General features: G+C 45.4%; 1 protein-coding gene across 1 annotated transcript in view; it reads left to right on the top strand.

Moving 5' to 3' along the window:
- Positions 1-9,631: 9,631 nt before the first annotated feature.
- Positions 9,632-16,715, top strand: part of CACNA2D4 (calcium voltage-gated channel auxiliary subunit alpha2delta 4) — a gene marked incomplete at both ends in the record, with an annotated part of 129,388 nt that continues 122,304 nt past the window's right edge. The window contains 2 exons of the mRNA XM_080609673.1: positions 9,632-9,720; positions 14,966-15,047. Of these exons, the coding sequence (XP_080465799.1) occupies positions 9,632-9,720; positions 14,966-15,047 (171 nt within the window). The remainder of the gene's footprint in view (positions 9,721-14,965; positions 15,048-16,715) is intronic.

Genomic DNA, 16,715 nt, shown 5'->3' with positions numbered 1-16,715 from the left:
TTAGTGTCTGCTCTTCCCTCTGCTCTTTGCTCCGAGCCTCTGATGTGATTTGTGATGTGCTGCTGACAAAGCTGCTGTTTGCGCTCCCTCCTTAGGAATGTTTCTCTTCTGTCAGATGACTGCAGCAGCTTAATGGGAGTCTTAAAGGCTTTTTGGTGGTCTGTCCAGAGGTAAGCAATTGCTACGGGCATTTTAGAGAAGACCAGAATTAACCAAAAGTCCATTTTCAGTGGGAGGGGAAAAGAAAAAACCTCCCGTGAGATCCCCACAAACACGAGTTTGCCAGAATAGGTTGGACTATCAAGCTATCAAGTTCTGTTTCTGCCCCTGTCCTTTGCCCCCCAGTCTTCATGCTCCAAAGAAAGCCCATGGCCCAGAATAGTACTGCACAGCAACGCTAAAACCCACTGTGGATGACAAAACATCTTCTGACTCCTGACGCAGCAACTTTTCACCTCATCTGCACAGAGCCTCTGTACAGGGATTGAGTTCACTGCGTGCTCTCAAGCCCATTATTTGCATCTGTTTCTGCACCTTTCTGGTCCTGAACTGCCATATGCACAGCTCGCAATTTTCTAGTGCTAATAACAATTTTTTACTTGGTTAACGTGCAGCACCACACTCAGTCCGTCTAATCGGTGTCCTCTCTCTCAAAAAGCAGGAAAGGAGCTCCATGGCTATTCTAGCCTGACAGCTTTCACAGCCTCCTCAGCAATCAATTCTAAGGAATTTTAGTTACATCAACCTTCTCTGCTTCCATCTTACTCCATACTAGGTTAGGGCATTTTTACCTTTTTATCCTGGGTATGACCAGCAGCACGCAGTGTTTGAAAGCTTGCTGACCTCCCCCGAGCATTTTGGGAGGACTGCAAAAGCAGTGAGCTCCTTTCTCTCCTGATCATCCTCAACAGATGTTAATGTCAGTGAGATGATGAAGAACAACAGCTTGTCCTTTGCTGCTGAAGACCATCCTTGGAGGGAAGGCTTTGGAAGTGAATACCGTTTACAGTTTCTGTTTGTTCCCTGGTAGATGAGGAGAAATGTGAAGCCAGACATTAGCACTATTTATTAGCACACTATCAGCAGAGCTCTGGGAAACCTCTAGAAGACAAGTAGGATCTTGTGGCACTTTAGAGATGAGACGAAGCTGGCCAGTAATTGAGGACTTTGACAATAGCTGCAGCACAATTTGGAGGTGCTGCAGTAAAGGATTTGTGAAGTCCTGGGTACTGTCCACATCTCCAGGATGGGAAGAGGAGTGCTGGTGTACTGCCCTGGCACCCACAGCCAGCCACAGCCAGTCTCAGCAATTCACCTTCTAAAGAGCTGGAGCTTTCACGGTGGTCTAATGACGGTTGCAAGTGTTCAGAGCAGAAGTGTTCTACCAGAATTACCAGCATGCAAGCTGCAAGACCTGACTCACTGCTGCCTGCTGTGACATTTTGGCCCCTACACAGCCATGAATTAGCTTAGTGGCTGTAAGAGTGTGAGGCTATACTTTAGGGTACAAGAAGAGCTAGATAATGTTATTTCTTTCTAGGAGATTTATAGCAGAGTATATCTAGGTCTAAAATGCAGCTAGAAAAGGGAATCAGTCCAAACTGAGAACTCCAATTAGCTCCACCATCACTTGAACGAATTAAGCTAAGGCCAGAGCTGCAGCAAGCAACCATTGCTAATGGGATTTTGGTGCCACTCTGCCTCCTTTATGCACATCAGATTTCCCATGAAGGAATCCCTTGGGGCACAACTCTCTGGCTTCTGTCTGAAACTTCAGGAGCCTCTGGCTTAGAATGATGTTAACTTCAGCCTCGATACTGGACTAACAAGAAGGCAGGCAGTTGGAGTCCTTCTTTCGCAAACGGCAGATCATTTTAGACAGACATCACAACTTGGCATTCAAATTTTCTTTCTTGCAATATACGTATGCATTATTTATTTATCTATAGCTCTGGTAATCTTAAATTCCACTTCTTGCCATGGACAGTGAATGCAGTTCTTAGTTTCATTTCAAGCGTGCTGCAGACTGCACTGTCCCCAACCCAAGCAAATGGTTTGCCAAGCTGTCCCTATCTCTCTATTGACTGTCCCACGTGCTGCCCAAATGCCCAAATGACAGCAGCAGGAGGAAGCAGAATAAGTGAGGCTGCTAGAAACGGATTTTTTCAGACAGATATTTTTCACACTGTTACACCTTCCACCAGTAAGAGAGAGATTATTTGTTCTCATAACGTGTGTCTAGACCAGGCTAAATCCTTGTGAGACACCCTTTCCTGGGGGATTGACACTGCCCTTGGCCAGCACCCATGTTAGAAGGAGATGGCTGCAACCTGGACAGACCTCACCCATCACGTGGGGCTGCCGGCTCTATCATGCTGCGCCGATGCGTTTTAAAATCACCAACAAAAACTGCTAGCAAGAAATGTGATATTTTGCTTCCACAGCTAATTTGTGCTCCTTGAAGGAAATCAAAGGCAGTGTTTAATGATCCTTCTGGGCATAACATGATTTGTATCTCCATCCTTTGGGGGCAGGCTCACAGCATGAAAACCCCTGGGGTGGAGGGGAAATCTCTTTGAAGGCCGCTCGCTGAGTGAGATGCTGTCAGATATTGAAGGGAGGAAGTGTGAACGTGTGTTATGAAAGTTGGCAGGTGACTGAGCTAATTACAGACTCGGAGGCAATTTAGGGTGACGGGAAGTGACTTGAATTGTAACCAGAGGTTAAAAGAGTTTAAAAGGAGACAGTGCCAGTGCTTCCATGCTCAGATGGGCTTAAGACCATTCCCTGTCAGCCCATTGAGCAGCCCTGGGTCAGGGAAACACCTTTCACCCTCGTTACAGAGCAATTTTGGAGCAAAACACAAGCTGCTGCAAAATGGTGTTAATTGGATGTGGAAAGCCTCATGGACACTTCCCCCACCCCTTTCTCTTCTTCAAAACTGTCTCGTTATTTTGATAACAATTGATGGTTGCCTAAAATCACAAAACATGTTTTCATTAATATTCATGAAAGAATGGACTGTTTTTATCTACACCTACATCCATGTGTGGTACAACTCATCCGAAGCCCAGCTTTTATCTCTAATCACACTGAAACTGATCGCCTCTGATTGTTGTGGGGAAAAAAATACTCCTGTTTTCAAAGGAGAAAAGCATGAAATGCTATACTTTGTGACCTAGAATTTTGGCAAAGCTGCTGCCTCCTGTGAAATCAAAAGGAAGGAGAAAAATAATCAAACTTCTAAGATTTTTAATTGAGTTCTGAATATTCCAGAAATTCTGCTACACGTTTCTACAACAGCTCTTGCCTGGGCATTCAGTATCAGCAGCAGAACAAATGAAATTAACAGGAAACCTCTGAAAAAATGTATTTTAAAATTATAAAAATTCCTTTCTGCCTCAAGATTGCCCTTTATTTACGCTACGGTAGCATGCAGCAGCTTCCCCAGGGACCAGGCATCACTACTGTGTATATTGTGCAAACCCACAGCCACAGAGCCCATGGTCCACAAATGCTACACTTAGGGATGGTCAGCTCATCTGTATTGATGCCATTTTTCCTGACAGGCAGATGTTTAATGCCTGGATCACTGCAGACAGTTCTGCAAAGTGCTGCAGCCCACCCCTATTGCCAGGGAATGGATTAAACTGCCCTGTGGGCTTGGTCCAACCCCTGAACCACTGACAGTGTGATCCGAATCAACCAGCGGAGGGGAAGGAAGTGGGGTGGTTTGCTGCTTTGCCCCTGTAGATCATTGTCAAGCAAGAAGGTGTTCCTCAGCCCTGCAGGCTATGCTATCTCCCTTTGCAAGTGTGCAGAGAATTAAAGAGCAACTTGTATTTCCAAAGCACCCTACAGCCATTACCCAATAAATCCTTACCAGCATTTCAGCAAATAGGTGAGGCGGTAACATGAGACCATGAAGGGAAGAAACTAATTTCTGCACCCTGCTGACCCTGACAGGGGAACACATAGGAAGGGGAGCCCTCCTTCTTTCTAGCCCAGCCAAACTGGAGCTACCCTAATTTGGCCCAAATACCTCTGTCCTGATAACCTTGCAAAATCCTGAATCCTTATTAACACATGGAGCAGAAAGAAGGAGGTATTTGTAGCATGTCCTCTGATTAAGGTCATTGCATCATGCATTTAATACATAGAATTTGGCAACATAAATAAGTAGCTAGATGTGCACTGAGTCAAGTGTCTTCGTGGCTGTGGAGATTAGCAGGATAAGTGGCATCACTTATTTAGTCACTTGATGCACCTCAGCTCCTGGGGTTCCCCATGAAACAAAGCCTCCTCCTTCAAACAAGCAGCCACTTTATCACTAAAGGCTTTAATCTCTTTTAAATGGGGTTTCTCTTCCTCCTAATCAAGTTCTTTCAGGTGGACTTGAAATAGAAAAGATTAAGTTTAACCCTTTGGTAGTAGAGAGATAAGGACAAAGTTGACTTTCACTCTGGTTGCTTTTGTGACAGCACCCAGGAAACCCACATTTGCTCACAGTTCTTCTGAAACAAGCACATGCTTTCACTTTTCCTTTTTTAATCTTTTACTTCTTTCTTCTTTTTCTTGTCTTGCCTTAAGAGATGGTGGGAAGATGCTGCAATGCTCTTTCCTTCCTGTGCATTCGGGTCTCCCTTCCATGCCCTACATTTCCTACTGCTCATAACACTGCGCCTGATGAGGGTTTGAAATGCTGCTAGCAAAAATAAATAAATAAATAAATAAATGCTCATTTCATCTTGGAGTATTTAAACAAGTCTAAATTTAGAGAAGAGCTGTGGAAAAAAATGAAAAGGAAAAAAAGGCAAAGTAACCAGCCAAAGGCATTAATTAACATGACACCTATGTGGCTGCTTCTATAAACAAGGGGGAGAACATGCGGCTTGCAGATGAATAGGTCTGCAGGCAGTTATTTACAGAGCACCTGGGTCAAATGTGGGGTCTAGGCTGACACATTCAGTTCGAGACATCCTGCTGATGTCTGATGGTGACATTCATTATTCACTGGCTCTGAGGCAACCTGAAATGAAGAAAGTGGTATAATGCCTTGCCTACATGTCAGTTGAGGATACCTCGATATTCCCATGTATATCCCCCACTGTGTTACACTAGGGGTGAATCTGTCCTCTACAGAGATCGTAGTGATGCATCAGGTATTCAGCTGCATTCCCATGGTAAACATGCTTTTGTGTGCCTCTTGTTGGAGTCATATCAGGGTCTCCTTGTGGCCACTGGCACTCATCAGCCTGGTCTCCGATGGCAGAAGAACCTTTCCATGCACCCAGATGTATCAACCATTTGCCTTGCACCCAGCTGCTATTAAAAGCAGCCAATTTAACCCAAAACACTCCTGGGACTGAGGAGGGTATCCACACCTCTGCAAACTCAGCTTGTGACTGCTAACCCCCCACAGCACTGAAACCTGTTCAGAAGAGATTTGCACGACCAGTCAGTAAAACCATGACTAAAAGTGCTTTTCCATTGCCTCTTCTGGCAAGGGCTCCCTCATCCTGGCAGCTGCTGGGACAGGGAGATGGCATTTTCTAGTACTGGCAAAACACTGCACAACTGCTTTCCAAACCACCCTGAGGAACAGTTAAATCTACTCAGAAGGCCACAGACATCGTCCTCATATCTTCTGAGCAGGACACAAGCTCAAACACTGTTGAGAGGGTGGTTTCACAAGCAGGATGTTTGACCACGATAGAAAGGAGCTTTTGAACCCAGGTACTCATCTAAGGAGTCCTACCGAGAGATATTGAGAGGCACAAGATTATGATCTCAGATAAATGCATCGGCTGTGAACAAGACCGTTTATTCCCATCATGCCTTGTTTTAAGATATTCAAAATCAAGGCAAATTATCCTTATTAAGTGATTGCATCCCAGATGTTTTAAGTTCAGGATCATGATGGAGCAAAGACTTGCTTTGAGGTATGTGGTGGTGGTGGCAGGCACACAGCAAGATCCCAGCATCTCCAGGATTAAAAACAAGTCAGTGCTGATATCTTGCAACCTCTTCCCCAGTCCTGATACCCCTGGAATATGCTAATATCCCACTGATATCTACAGTGCAAAAAACGACCCTGAGACTCACCCCAGGTAGGCCCTGAGACACTGCACCAGAGTACTCAGAAAATAAGAGGAGCACCCCTGCATCACTGCATGAGCCAACTGGGAAATCATTACTATGGGGAGGTGCCTCTATGACCAGCTTCAGCCCGATCAACCTCCTGGCAAAAGGAGTAGTATTATGATGAGCCTGATGCTTGAGGAGGCTGGGACACTGTCCCATCTGCTCTTCACCTCCACAAAGCTGCATGCTGTGTTCAAGGTTGTTACCATAGCCCCTGTCCCAGCCAGCTTCTAACAAAGAGACACTTGGCTGCTACAGAATGCCTGATTGACCAGTACTGCATGGAGAGAGATTGGCACAAGAGGTTGTGCCATGCCCTGCACATCTTTTTAACCAGCTTTCTCTGATGCTCAGTTTAGCATTCCCCTTTCTTCATTTTGCCCCATTCTCCTTATACTGTAAGACTACATGTTAGCCTGCTGAGGCATTTCCAGGTAAAGGGCACCATATGAATACATTAAACAAATGAGGATTTCTACTGTTTAATAAACTCTCCTCATACATTGCTTATACCAGTGGTTTGATGATATTCATTCTTTAGCTGGTCTTGACATTTGCCAGTATCTTCTCGTAACAAGATAATCCAAACTGAATTCAGGTTCTAGTCAAACCAGAAATGAAAAGAGCTGGTAAATCTTCCCTCTGCCTGTGAATACAGCACAAAATCATACTGGCATTTCTTTATTGCCCTATGGTTTTGCAAATTTAGCTCTAATTTCCTGTAATCATTCACCCCATATCTCTTGCAGCCTGGAATTCTAACTCCCTGTTATGTGTTTGCTTTCATTCTCTCTTTTTCCCAACCCAGACCCTGCTGCCATTTATCTCCTCCCCGTGCTCTAGCTGAGCTAACACTCTGTGGTGGCTGAGCTCTATCTGCATAAGTAACTGGATGCACACTAATCCTATTAAGGGCCCTCTAGTCACCTGGGCTTTTTCAGTTTTCTGTGCAATTTTCATTTCACCTTCAAATCTTACTCCCTTGCCACTTTAGATCATTAAGGGGTTAAGTGAGATATATCCAGTAAATGGGATAAATCCAAATAAAGGGATTTGGATCTCCCAGTTCATCATGTTGTTACTGCCTTTTCTATTAGTGTTTCAGGGTTCTCCAAATACAGCCAGACAGGGGCTCTTGCATGAACCCATCTGGATTAAACTGGGTCCCAGCTGCAGATAGGACACAGTGGCTGGAAGGGTTAGTGAGAAGATCCTGAAAAAAAATCACTCACAACAGCTCTTTGATATGGCTCCTTGCAAAGTGGAGAGAAAACGCTATCTAAAATGTTAATTCTTCTGCCTTCAGATCTCATTTCAGATTGTTTCAGAACATGAATTTTTATCATCTCTTCCTTGAAGCATCCAGACAGGGAAGCCTGCCACCTTGGATGCTACCCTGCACTTTTAATCCAGATAAACACAGAGAAATAAGACCTTGATGGTCATTCTTCCCAGCTCATCTAAGAGCAATCTATTCTCTTTGGGCTGCAGAGGAAGGAGGAGGCAGCAGCCCAGCCCTCTGGTCCCTGGTCTCAGTAGCTTGAAGCCAGCATCAGGGGAAGGGCAATCAGCTGCTTCCATTCCTGTGGTCAGCACATTGCACCCCTCATCTGCTATGGGCATTTCTTGGAGAAAGACATTTCTCTGCACTATCCTCACATCTGGATCCCCCCTGGGGCTGTCTGGGTCTGTACGTGCCCCTTTGTGGGACACCATCTCCCACAGCACATTTTTACCATTTGAGAAAAGCATGACTAAGATCCAGATCTGCTCTGCCCGTTGCCTTCATATGCTGACTATGGCATTTGCTGTACAGCCATGTGGTACCCTGAAGGCACTGTCTCTACAGCATTTGTGTGTGTGGAAATCGACTTTTCACAGATTTTAAGGTGAGAAAGAACCATTTCAACCTCCCTGTGTAACCCTTTGCACAGACCTAAGAGCGTAACTCAGAAATTTCTGCCCTTCAGGCTCACAATATCTGCTTGAAGAAGATCGTAACTTTCAAAAAGATACTCAATCTGGAGTTAAAGATTGTAATAAATGACTAAACCATCCAATTCCAAGGTGAATTATTCCTGTAATTACTTAATTGCTCACCCCAGGCGTTCAGCCTCTTCATCATACAATTTAACCTGTATTACACATTTCACAGTTTTTTATTCCCTTCTCTGTATTTCCTCTGCCACTTCTATTATCCCATTTAATGTGCGGCACCAATGCTGCACTCAGTAGTACATCTATAATACGTGCCTTCGTTTTATTTTAGTGCTAGCATGAGCTAGCATGGCTTTGTGTTTTGTATTAAATACACCATTTGTAAAGGTGCAGAAGATGATTGGAAGGTACTTTAATAACCAGGTTAATTCATAGCCATAGAGTCAAGGTTTCAACAGGCAATTTATAATCTTTCAGCTGCTGTATCTATAGTTATTTATAATCCATACTTCTCGTGACTATAATGAGCTTATACAGTGTGCCCCTCATCCAAGTGTGCAGTTTGCTGCTTGCTGCTTTTCATCAAGCTCAGCCATTGGGCTGTTTTGATTCATTGGTCTCCAGACAAATGAGGGGATGGCAATCTCAACTGAATGTTGCCCAGACTGAGAGGTTTGACTATTAGTAAATACTAACATAAGGAGGCAATCAGTTAAAAACGGCATTTTTCATGCTGTTTTTGCTTCCTGCTGCCCATTTTCCCTCCTTTTCTCTCATCTCTCCTCTCCTCTTTCCTTTCTCCTCTCTTCCTTTCCCCTGTGCAAGCTGGTCCTGTGCAAGCCTCAGCACCAAGCAGTAACAGCACGAACAGACTGGTGTCTGCCATGTAGCCCACATTCCTGGTCCCAACCCCAGGTCCCTGGTGAGGAGGAGATGGTGCTGGGGTGACCTGCTGGAGCAACACTTCAGCATCCTGCAGTGTGACAAGAAGGCCTTGCTGGACACAGATCAAATATCAGGGTTTATTTTGAGGGAGGAGGGTTGTGAATGCGCCCCTTTTAAAGCAGGCACAGCCTGACCTCTGGCTGGAGAAGCCGAACCCATCTTCAGGAATCAGAGTAATCCCGTGTGATTTTATCCCACTGCACTTCTCTAAATCTGTGGCTGCTGCTGCTTGGTGAGGGGATTAAGGGGCTGGCGGGGGATTACGTAGCTACCGCAGCTCGCAGCGCGGATCTCCCTCCCAACACGGCTGCTCCTCAGGGTGCAGGGATGCACTGCACCCACGGGTGCCCACCAGCGAGGGTCCCTGCAGGTTTATAGCCGCCTGCCCTGCATCAGAGACACCGTGACAGCACCCGGTAGCAGGAGTGGCATTTCCAGGGCGGAGGCAGCCAGGGTCACCCCGGGGCTTGGCCCCGCAGTGTGAGGATACCCAGTGTGGCAGCATGGCAGGGGCTGCGTGGGATCCCCCCCGGGGCAGCAGGAAGGACAGGGAACCCCCACACCCTGCTGTCTGGTCTTCTTGCTGATGGTTGGCACATGGAGGATGGGGCCCTGGGCCATTCTGTGGATGACACTCTGGCTCTTCTGTCTCCTGCCCTCTGCCAGGGCCCAGACGAAGATCCCTCTGGAGACGTAAGTGTTTCCTTCTCTCTGTTATGCAGTGGTTCTGGTGTGGAGTGGGCAATGCTGGGGGCATGGGCAGGAGGATGGGAGTGCAAGCACTGCGGGTGCAGGCTCCTCCAAAGGAGCACATCACTGCGGGAGACATTGCCTTTCCTTCCAATGGTGGTGATGGCTTCTGGGAAAGGACATGGGAATGGAAGCCACAAAATCCATTCACAGGTCTAGCGTGGATGCAATGCCTCATTTTCCCTTTCGTCAAGCAGAGCAATAATACTCATCTGCTTTAGTTAAGCACCTTGACATTTATTAATGCATTGCTTAACGCGCTGGGTGGCAGAAGGCAAAACCAGTTTAAAGGCATGTTCATAGAACCCCACCACAGGCGCATGTTCATAGAACCCCACCATGGGTGGAGAGATTCAGCCATGGAGGCAGATGCAAGCAGCCCCAGTTTAGCAGCTCCCCAGTTTAGCAGAGCCATTCCAGCAGACAGTGCCAGGGACACCCCAGGGATGTTTAGCAGTGGTCAGGACCTGACTGCAGGAGGCATACGCATGGGGTGTTCAAGTGAAGACACATCTCTCTGATACACACTAGATATGGATTGTGCAGTACAAGCTTTGCAGCTCTGACCCCTTGTGTTGGTCTGGTACAGTGATGGCTGAAAAAAAGCCTTTGTGTGCACATACGCAGCCTGGATAATACACACATGTGTTTATTCACGTGGGCAGATGTCACGGGATGTTAGGGTCATGGAGTCTACATAGAGGAAAGAGGCCATAGCACCTTTTCTTGCTTACTCCTGCTGCACCTTATTACAAAAGGTGTCATAGCGCTTCCCAGAGCTTTGAAGCACAGGAATAAAAAGCTGAGCTGCAATAGAAGGCATAAACAGCCATGTTTTGTGCACAGAAGCACAGCATGGTTTGGGTTGGAAGGAACTTTATAGATCATCTATGATTGTATGATTCTATGATTCTATGATCATCTATTTTCAACTCCCCTGCCATGAGCAAGGACACCTTCCACTAGACCAGGCTGCTCAAAGCCCCATCCAGCCTGGCCTTGAGCCTGGCCAGGGATGGGGCGCACACTGCATTTGTGTCTGGGTACTAGTGCACATGCAGGGAATCTTCATGCACACTTTTGGATGTGGTTTTGCAGGGCACCCATGCCTGCATGTGTGTCGATGTGCACAGGTGGCTCCTCCAGCACGGTCACTGCTGGAAAACTGCCCACCAGCAGCACAGCCTGCCCTGACAGCCCCCCAGGAGGCTAAGAGCTCTCAGAGCTCTCAGCAAACCCAGTGTATGAAAACTTCACCTTGTAAGCTGATTTAGGCAAGTTAAATCCTTTAAGGATTAAAAATGTCAGCACCACAGTTGGTAAAAGTTGTTGGGGGGCAGCTTCTCTGGTGCTGGGATAAGTCTGTCCGCACAGGACAGCAGGTTGGTCTGGAGAGGAGACAACACTGCCATCCAGTTTCAGGAGCAGACATGCCAACCAAAGGCAGCTCAAGCCCTTTCCTGAGACTGAGAAAATGTTTTATATTCAACCATTGCCTATAAGACCCTTTGCAGATGTGCTCACCAATACAGCCCAGGCAATTACCAAGAGTTGCACTGACTTTATCTGGGGAGGGTCTCAGGAAACTTTGCCACCAATTTTATTTGCGGCTGCACTTTCAAGCCCTTCCTCATCAAAGTGTTTCTGATTTGTATCTCACAAAAAGGACACAGAGGTTACAGAGAATAAAATCCAACTTCTGATAATTTTAAACCATGCAAAATAAAAATCAGCTTTCCATGCCCTGGGTGAATACTGCATGGAAATACATTTTGGCCTCGAAATCTGCGGCATTAATAACCCGGACAACCTTTATGCTGTTTTTGCTACTGAATACAAGTGCAGGGATTACAGGCAGGCAATCTCTGACCAAATCCTTTTCTGATGTGTTTGGTTATAATGTGATAGTCCTTTACTACTGAGAAAAGAGTTACGTCACTTTGCACAATTTGGAACGTATTCATGTACAAGAATTAGGAGTAAACAATAGAAAAAAGCTTTTCTCCCCGGCACTGAAATCAGACCAACAGCTGAATTAATCCCTGGTGTTTAAAATCCACTCCTGAATTTAACTAAAATATAAAAGTTGCTCTCTTTGAATGAAACTTCAATAGAAGAGCACATTGGCCAGAGGACCGAAGGGAGTAAATCAGCAGAAAATGGACTTGCTTCATAGGTTATGCAGGGACATTCTGGGGACACAAAACCAAAGCATTTGAAACACCAGCTGGGTTCAATCACAGTTAAGTGACATGAGGCTAAGTCAGCCTGTGCTGCTCCCCAAGTCACATCTGGCTTTGTTGCACCATGTTCAGTTCATTGCCAGTTTATTCACGTCTTTGGGAAGCTCGCTTGGCTTTAACTTCAGGGTGCAAAACTCTACTCAGGCAATTACTAGCAATGCTTCTAGGGTTCAAAGTCAGCACAGAAACCACCTCCTCTTTACTCCTGGCCACCGCTCTGCTCATCAGCTGTCCATGGCATGGTCAGGGGTGCCTGTAGCTGTGAGGATAGTGAGGATGGTGAGGATCTGGGGCTGGCAGCTCAGCCTTTGCTGCTCAGGACACCAATGAACATAAGGAAATGCTGGTGGGAGAGGTGAAGATCAGCCTGGTATGGCCTCTTTAGACTGCCCTTGCCACCTGCATATATCTCCTCCTGAGTTCATGCAGCTAGCAGCTTTAGATGAAATTTATCTGCAACCTGATGAATTTTAGACTGACTTTAGACTTTTTCTCTAACTTGTTTATAAAAAAATAAGGAAACCTATTTAAATTGAGCAGGCTGCCCTTGATTTCCCAGTACTCTGAGGTTATTCCCTTCCCTGGCTAATAATTGTCTTTTAAATATGTAAATGCCAGCATATTTCCACCTCTCCATTTGCCTCCTTTTCAACTTCCGTAAAATGCCTCTCTATATTTTCAATTACCCACTCCTCAGCCCTGTCACACGGGGCTTCAGGACCTTTGTGCCCTCCCATTCCTCTGTGATACCTAACTTTCCAACCAGCCCTCCAAAGCTGCTCGTCTCTGGCCCTCTCTCTGCTAAAAATGCTCTCAAAGGCTAAAAACCAACATTCTTTTGTCCTGTTTTTAGGAAAGCAGAGAATCCCAAGTCATGATGGACTCAAAGACTGCACAAATGAGCAGATTCACAAGCAGTAAGGCTGGGATCTTCCGTGAAACTATGTGTGGCTGGCTTCTCTAGTGACTGATTGTTGCTAAGCTTGTATTGTGGGCCTCTTACTTCAGTAATAGCATCTTTCTGCTATTTTATATACATATATCACAGATTCTTCCACCCTAATGGGCTGAAAAATGATGAGGGCTGGAAGGAACAGGGGCACACGCACTGCCACAGACACAATATAAAATGGAAAGGCCAGTATCATATGCACTTCATTTCTGGGGGAGACAAATAGGGTAAAGATAAACTTCATCGCTAAAAACTTCATGTCTAGGTTCTCTTCTACGGCAAAAGGTGAGGAGACTGGAGAATATCAGTCAATATCAGCACAAAACATCTCATATATAAAAGCTATAAAACCATCAGCAGCAGATGGGCACTGAGTTAAATGTTGATTCAGAGCTCCTTATACCTCAGGGAATCTGTTAGTTACTACAACAAGCAGGAAAGCATCCCATAAGGTCCCTGTTATGGTTTCCTCTTTAATTATAGGCTTGCTAGAATAATTCTGATATGGGGCAATAAATCCTGCTGTCCTAGCAAATACCCATACTCTTTTGTATTTAAGAATGAAATGAAGAGGTAAAAGCTCTGGCTGTGAAAATAAGATGCAGAGTACAATGCTAAAAAAAAGGGGGGATGGAATGGATAAGCCTTGTTCTGATTGACTTCAGCTGGTGCTAGAGCACACTCAGTGGTTAGAAATTAACACCTCAGTGCTAATTAAGGAGTGATTAAAAAAGACACCCACCTTTTTTTTTTTTTATACTCCTTTTATAGGCAGTGGAAAGAGATGCAGTTCAGTATAGAAGCCTTAAGTAAGTTTCAAATCATTCCTGTAGCTGCCTATCACTCTGTTTGCAAGAGGAGAGTCTAAACAGTCTTTCCCAGGCTTAAGTTAGCTGTTGTGATTATTCCACTATTGCTGTGCTGGCTTTACTCCAGAGCTCATTTCTGTTGGTGCTTTATTGTGCTATGAAAGTGGTGTGATGCACTGAAAAATTAGACCCTGATGTTAAAGCCTGCTTAAGACTGGAAGAAATCTACTGGAAGCCATAGCTAAGACTCTGCACCCCATAAATAAGTAGTGTATTCTGGTAAGTGGAGAAGGCTATTTATTCCATTGAATAAATCTCTCCTAAGTGAATCCTTGTTGAAGGAACTGCATGTAGGTGAATCTGCTTACTGTGAATCATGTAACAGATTTCTGATGAAGTGCTCTGTTAATAATGAGAGCCATCTATTTTGATTTGGATGGCTTGATGTTCGGGCTGGTCTTCAACATCCTTATGTACTCCATGTGGTATTGCTATTGTCAGTTATTTACAGGATGGCACAAATGTAAGTAAGTGTTTTACAGTGATGAGGTGTGTAATCTACTCTGGCATTATCAAGCTGTAGTATTTCCACTGAGAGCAGTGAATTAGTCTGGCTTGTTAGTCTCTGCTCCACAAAGCTCTAGGAACTGAATCCAAGGGGTGAATCTTGACAACTTCTTTCAGGTCTGGCACTTATTTCTCTTCAGCAGTCTTGACATTAGGTATCTAGCCCTTCACTCCAGGCTCTGTCTGCAATCAGTGAAGACAAATAGGTGTCTGCAGAGAGCTATTCGTATCACTTTGCTAACAACAAAGGAAAACAGCTGATACTGACGACCAAACATAGAAGTTTTGTACTTCTAAAGTTAGGAGACAAATTCACTAAGTCAAAACTTGGTGACTGTTTGACTTAGTCAAAACAGTGACTGAGACCAGCAGAACTCAGTGTCTCTCCTCACTGACCAACGTCCCAGACAAAATGTCTGAGAGCAGTTCTTGCTGCCTGCCTTACTCCTTGTCTGGCTAGCAGTATGGGGAGAAAGCTTTGTTGCTGTCACAATAGTGGCTTAGAGAAATAAGGGGAGGATTCATACTCACGAAAATTGAGTTTTCCCTGTCTGAAGAAATAAACAGTTCTGCTGATTTTTATTAACACTGATTTATCCTTTTTCCCTTTTTTTTAGGGTGAAGGCTTGGGCAGATGCCTTTGGTGGGGAGCTGTACTCCGTTGTGACTAAGTATTCAGGCTCTCTCCTGTTGCAGAAGGTAGGCAAAAGCTGTGAGGGTTCAGTTGCTTTGCATTGTCTCCCCATGTAGCCCTCCAAGCTTTCCTCTGGGATGGAAGAAAGCAAGCCACACAGGTCTCCAGTTAATCCTCAAAACCCGGGTAGGTTCATATCCATAAGCAGAGAACGATGCCCTGTGCCCATTCTCCATGAACTGGAGAGGGGCATCCATCTATCTAATGCCTTTCCTGCTTTCATTAGCCATGGCTGAATGACACTTAAATAGTCCCATTTAAAAAAAGAAATACTTTCTAAGAGTACTAGTTTTGTTTCCCCTCTGACAATCATTTTATGCCCTTTTGTACTGACCCTCTGCTCCTGCTTTCCTAAGTGCCTATCAGTTCCTCTCCTGCCCATCACTCCCATGTTCACGGTCATCCCATTGTCCCCTCCTGCAGCTCTCCAGCTGGCAGTCTTGTTTCTTTCTGCTGTCTTCATCTGTCTTCCACCAGTCACTTAATTCTTTGAATTCTGCCCTTGAAACTCTGCTTTGCACAAGGTCCCTGAGGCAGCTGCCCTCCAAGCCACAATCTTCCAGAGGTGCAGAGCTCTGCTTGGCTTGGTCACCAAACGCCAGGCACTGTTGCACAGAAACAAGAGTTTCAGTGCCTGAAACCAGCATTAAAGGCTGTAGTTCCAGGGGCTTTAATAAAGGTCCCATTTGCAGATGCAGAGAAGTTGTCCTGTTACTTTGACTGCTGAAGTCAGAGGTGAACATCTGCTCCTCTTCCAGGCTTGGTGAACTCCGCACTGCGGCAGCAGGGCTGCATGGATCAACAGGTCTCAAGTGCTGAACAGGGGGCCTGGTGGCTGCTGAGTGCATCTGAAGTTATGCAGTCCCCTCTCCACCCCATGGGGATGTCCAGTTCCTTTTGTTTACTCTTCCTCTGATCCTTCTCTTCAATACAAACCCTGCATTGTCTCTTAGGCCTTCTAGGTGTCTGATTTCTGTCCTCGTATTAGTAATAACACCCATATCTCAGTGCGAAAGGAAGGATCTGGATGTCATTTGCCTTGCCTTGCTGCTGAGCCCTTCTCTCCCTGTACCCACGGTGCTACTTTCTATCTGGAGTAAAGGAGTATCACCTTTGGTAGGCTTGGCCAAGAAAGGCCTTCAGCATCCACCAAAAAGGTCCTTACTCATCCTCAGCTCTTCTTAGGAGAAATGAGCCACTGTGCAGTAAAAATCAGTCAGCACGAACAGAGGTACTTCATGCACTAATCATGAGGCAGCTGTGGTGGGTATAGATGCAGGTAAAAGTTTGGCTTTTAGCAGTTCGAATGATATCTGCATTGCCCATTCTTCCATGGGGTCTCCAAGTGATAATTGCCAGAGGCAAAATGGCATGCTAAGGTATCTCTGGTGGGTGCCAGAGCTCCACTGGGTGTAAGATACAGGCTGGGGTTATTTGATAGGCATCTGCATCTGATGCTTCAACACATCAAAGTATGAAGTATGCTTCAACACAGCCAACTTGCACTGCTTGTGTGGCTATTCCTACCAAGAGATTAAGGGAGTTGATATTCCTTAAGGTCCAAAAGTCAGCAGGACCAAGAAAAACAGGGTTTAGCTTGAAAATACCAGTGTTGTGAAAGTTAACAATGGCAAATATGGTACTGGGGTCGTGTTAAGACGGCTGTGCTGTTG

Source organism: Psittacula echo (assembly GCF_963264785.1).
Source record: "Psittacula echo genome assembly, chromosome: 1".
Lineage (NCBI taxonomy): Eukaryota > Metazoa > Chordata > Aves > Psittaciformes > Psittacidae > Psittacula > Psittacula echo.
This window is presented reverse-complemented; position numbering and strand designations above follow the sequence as displayed.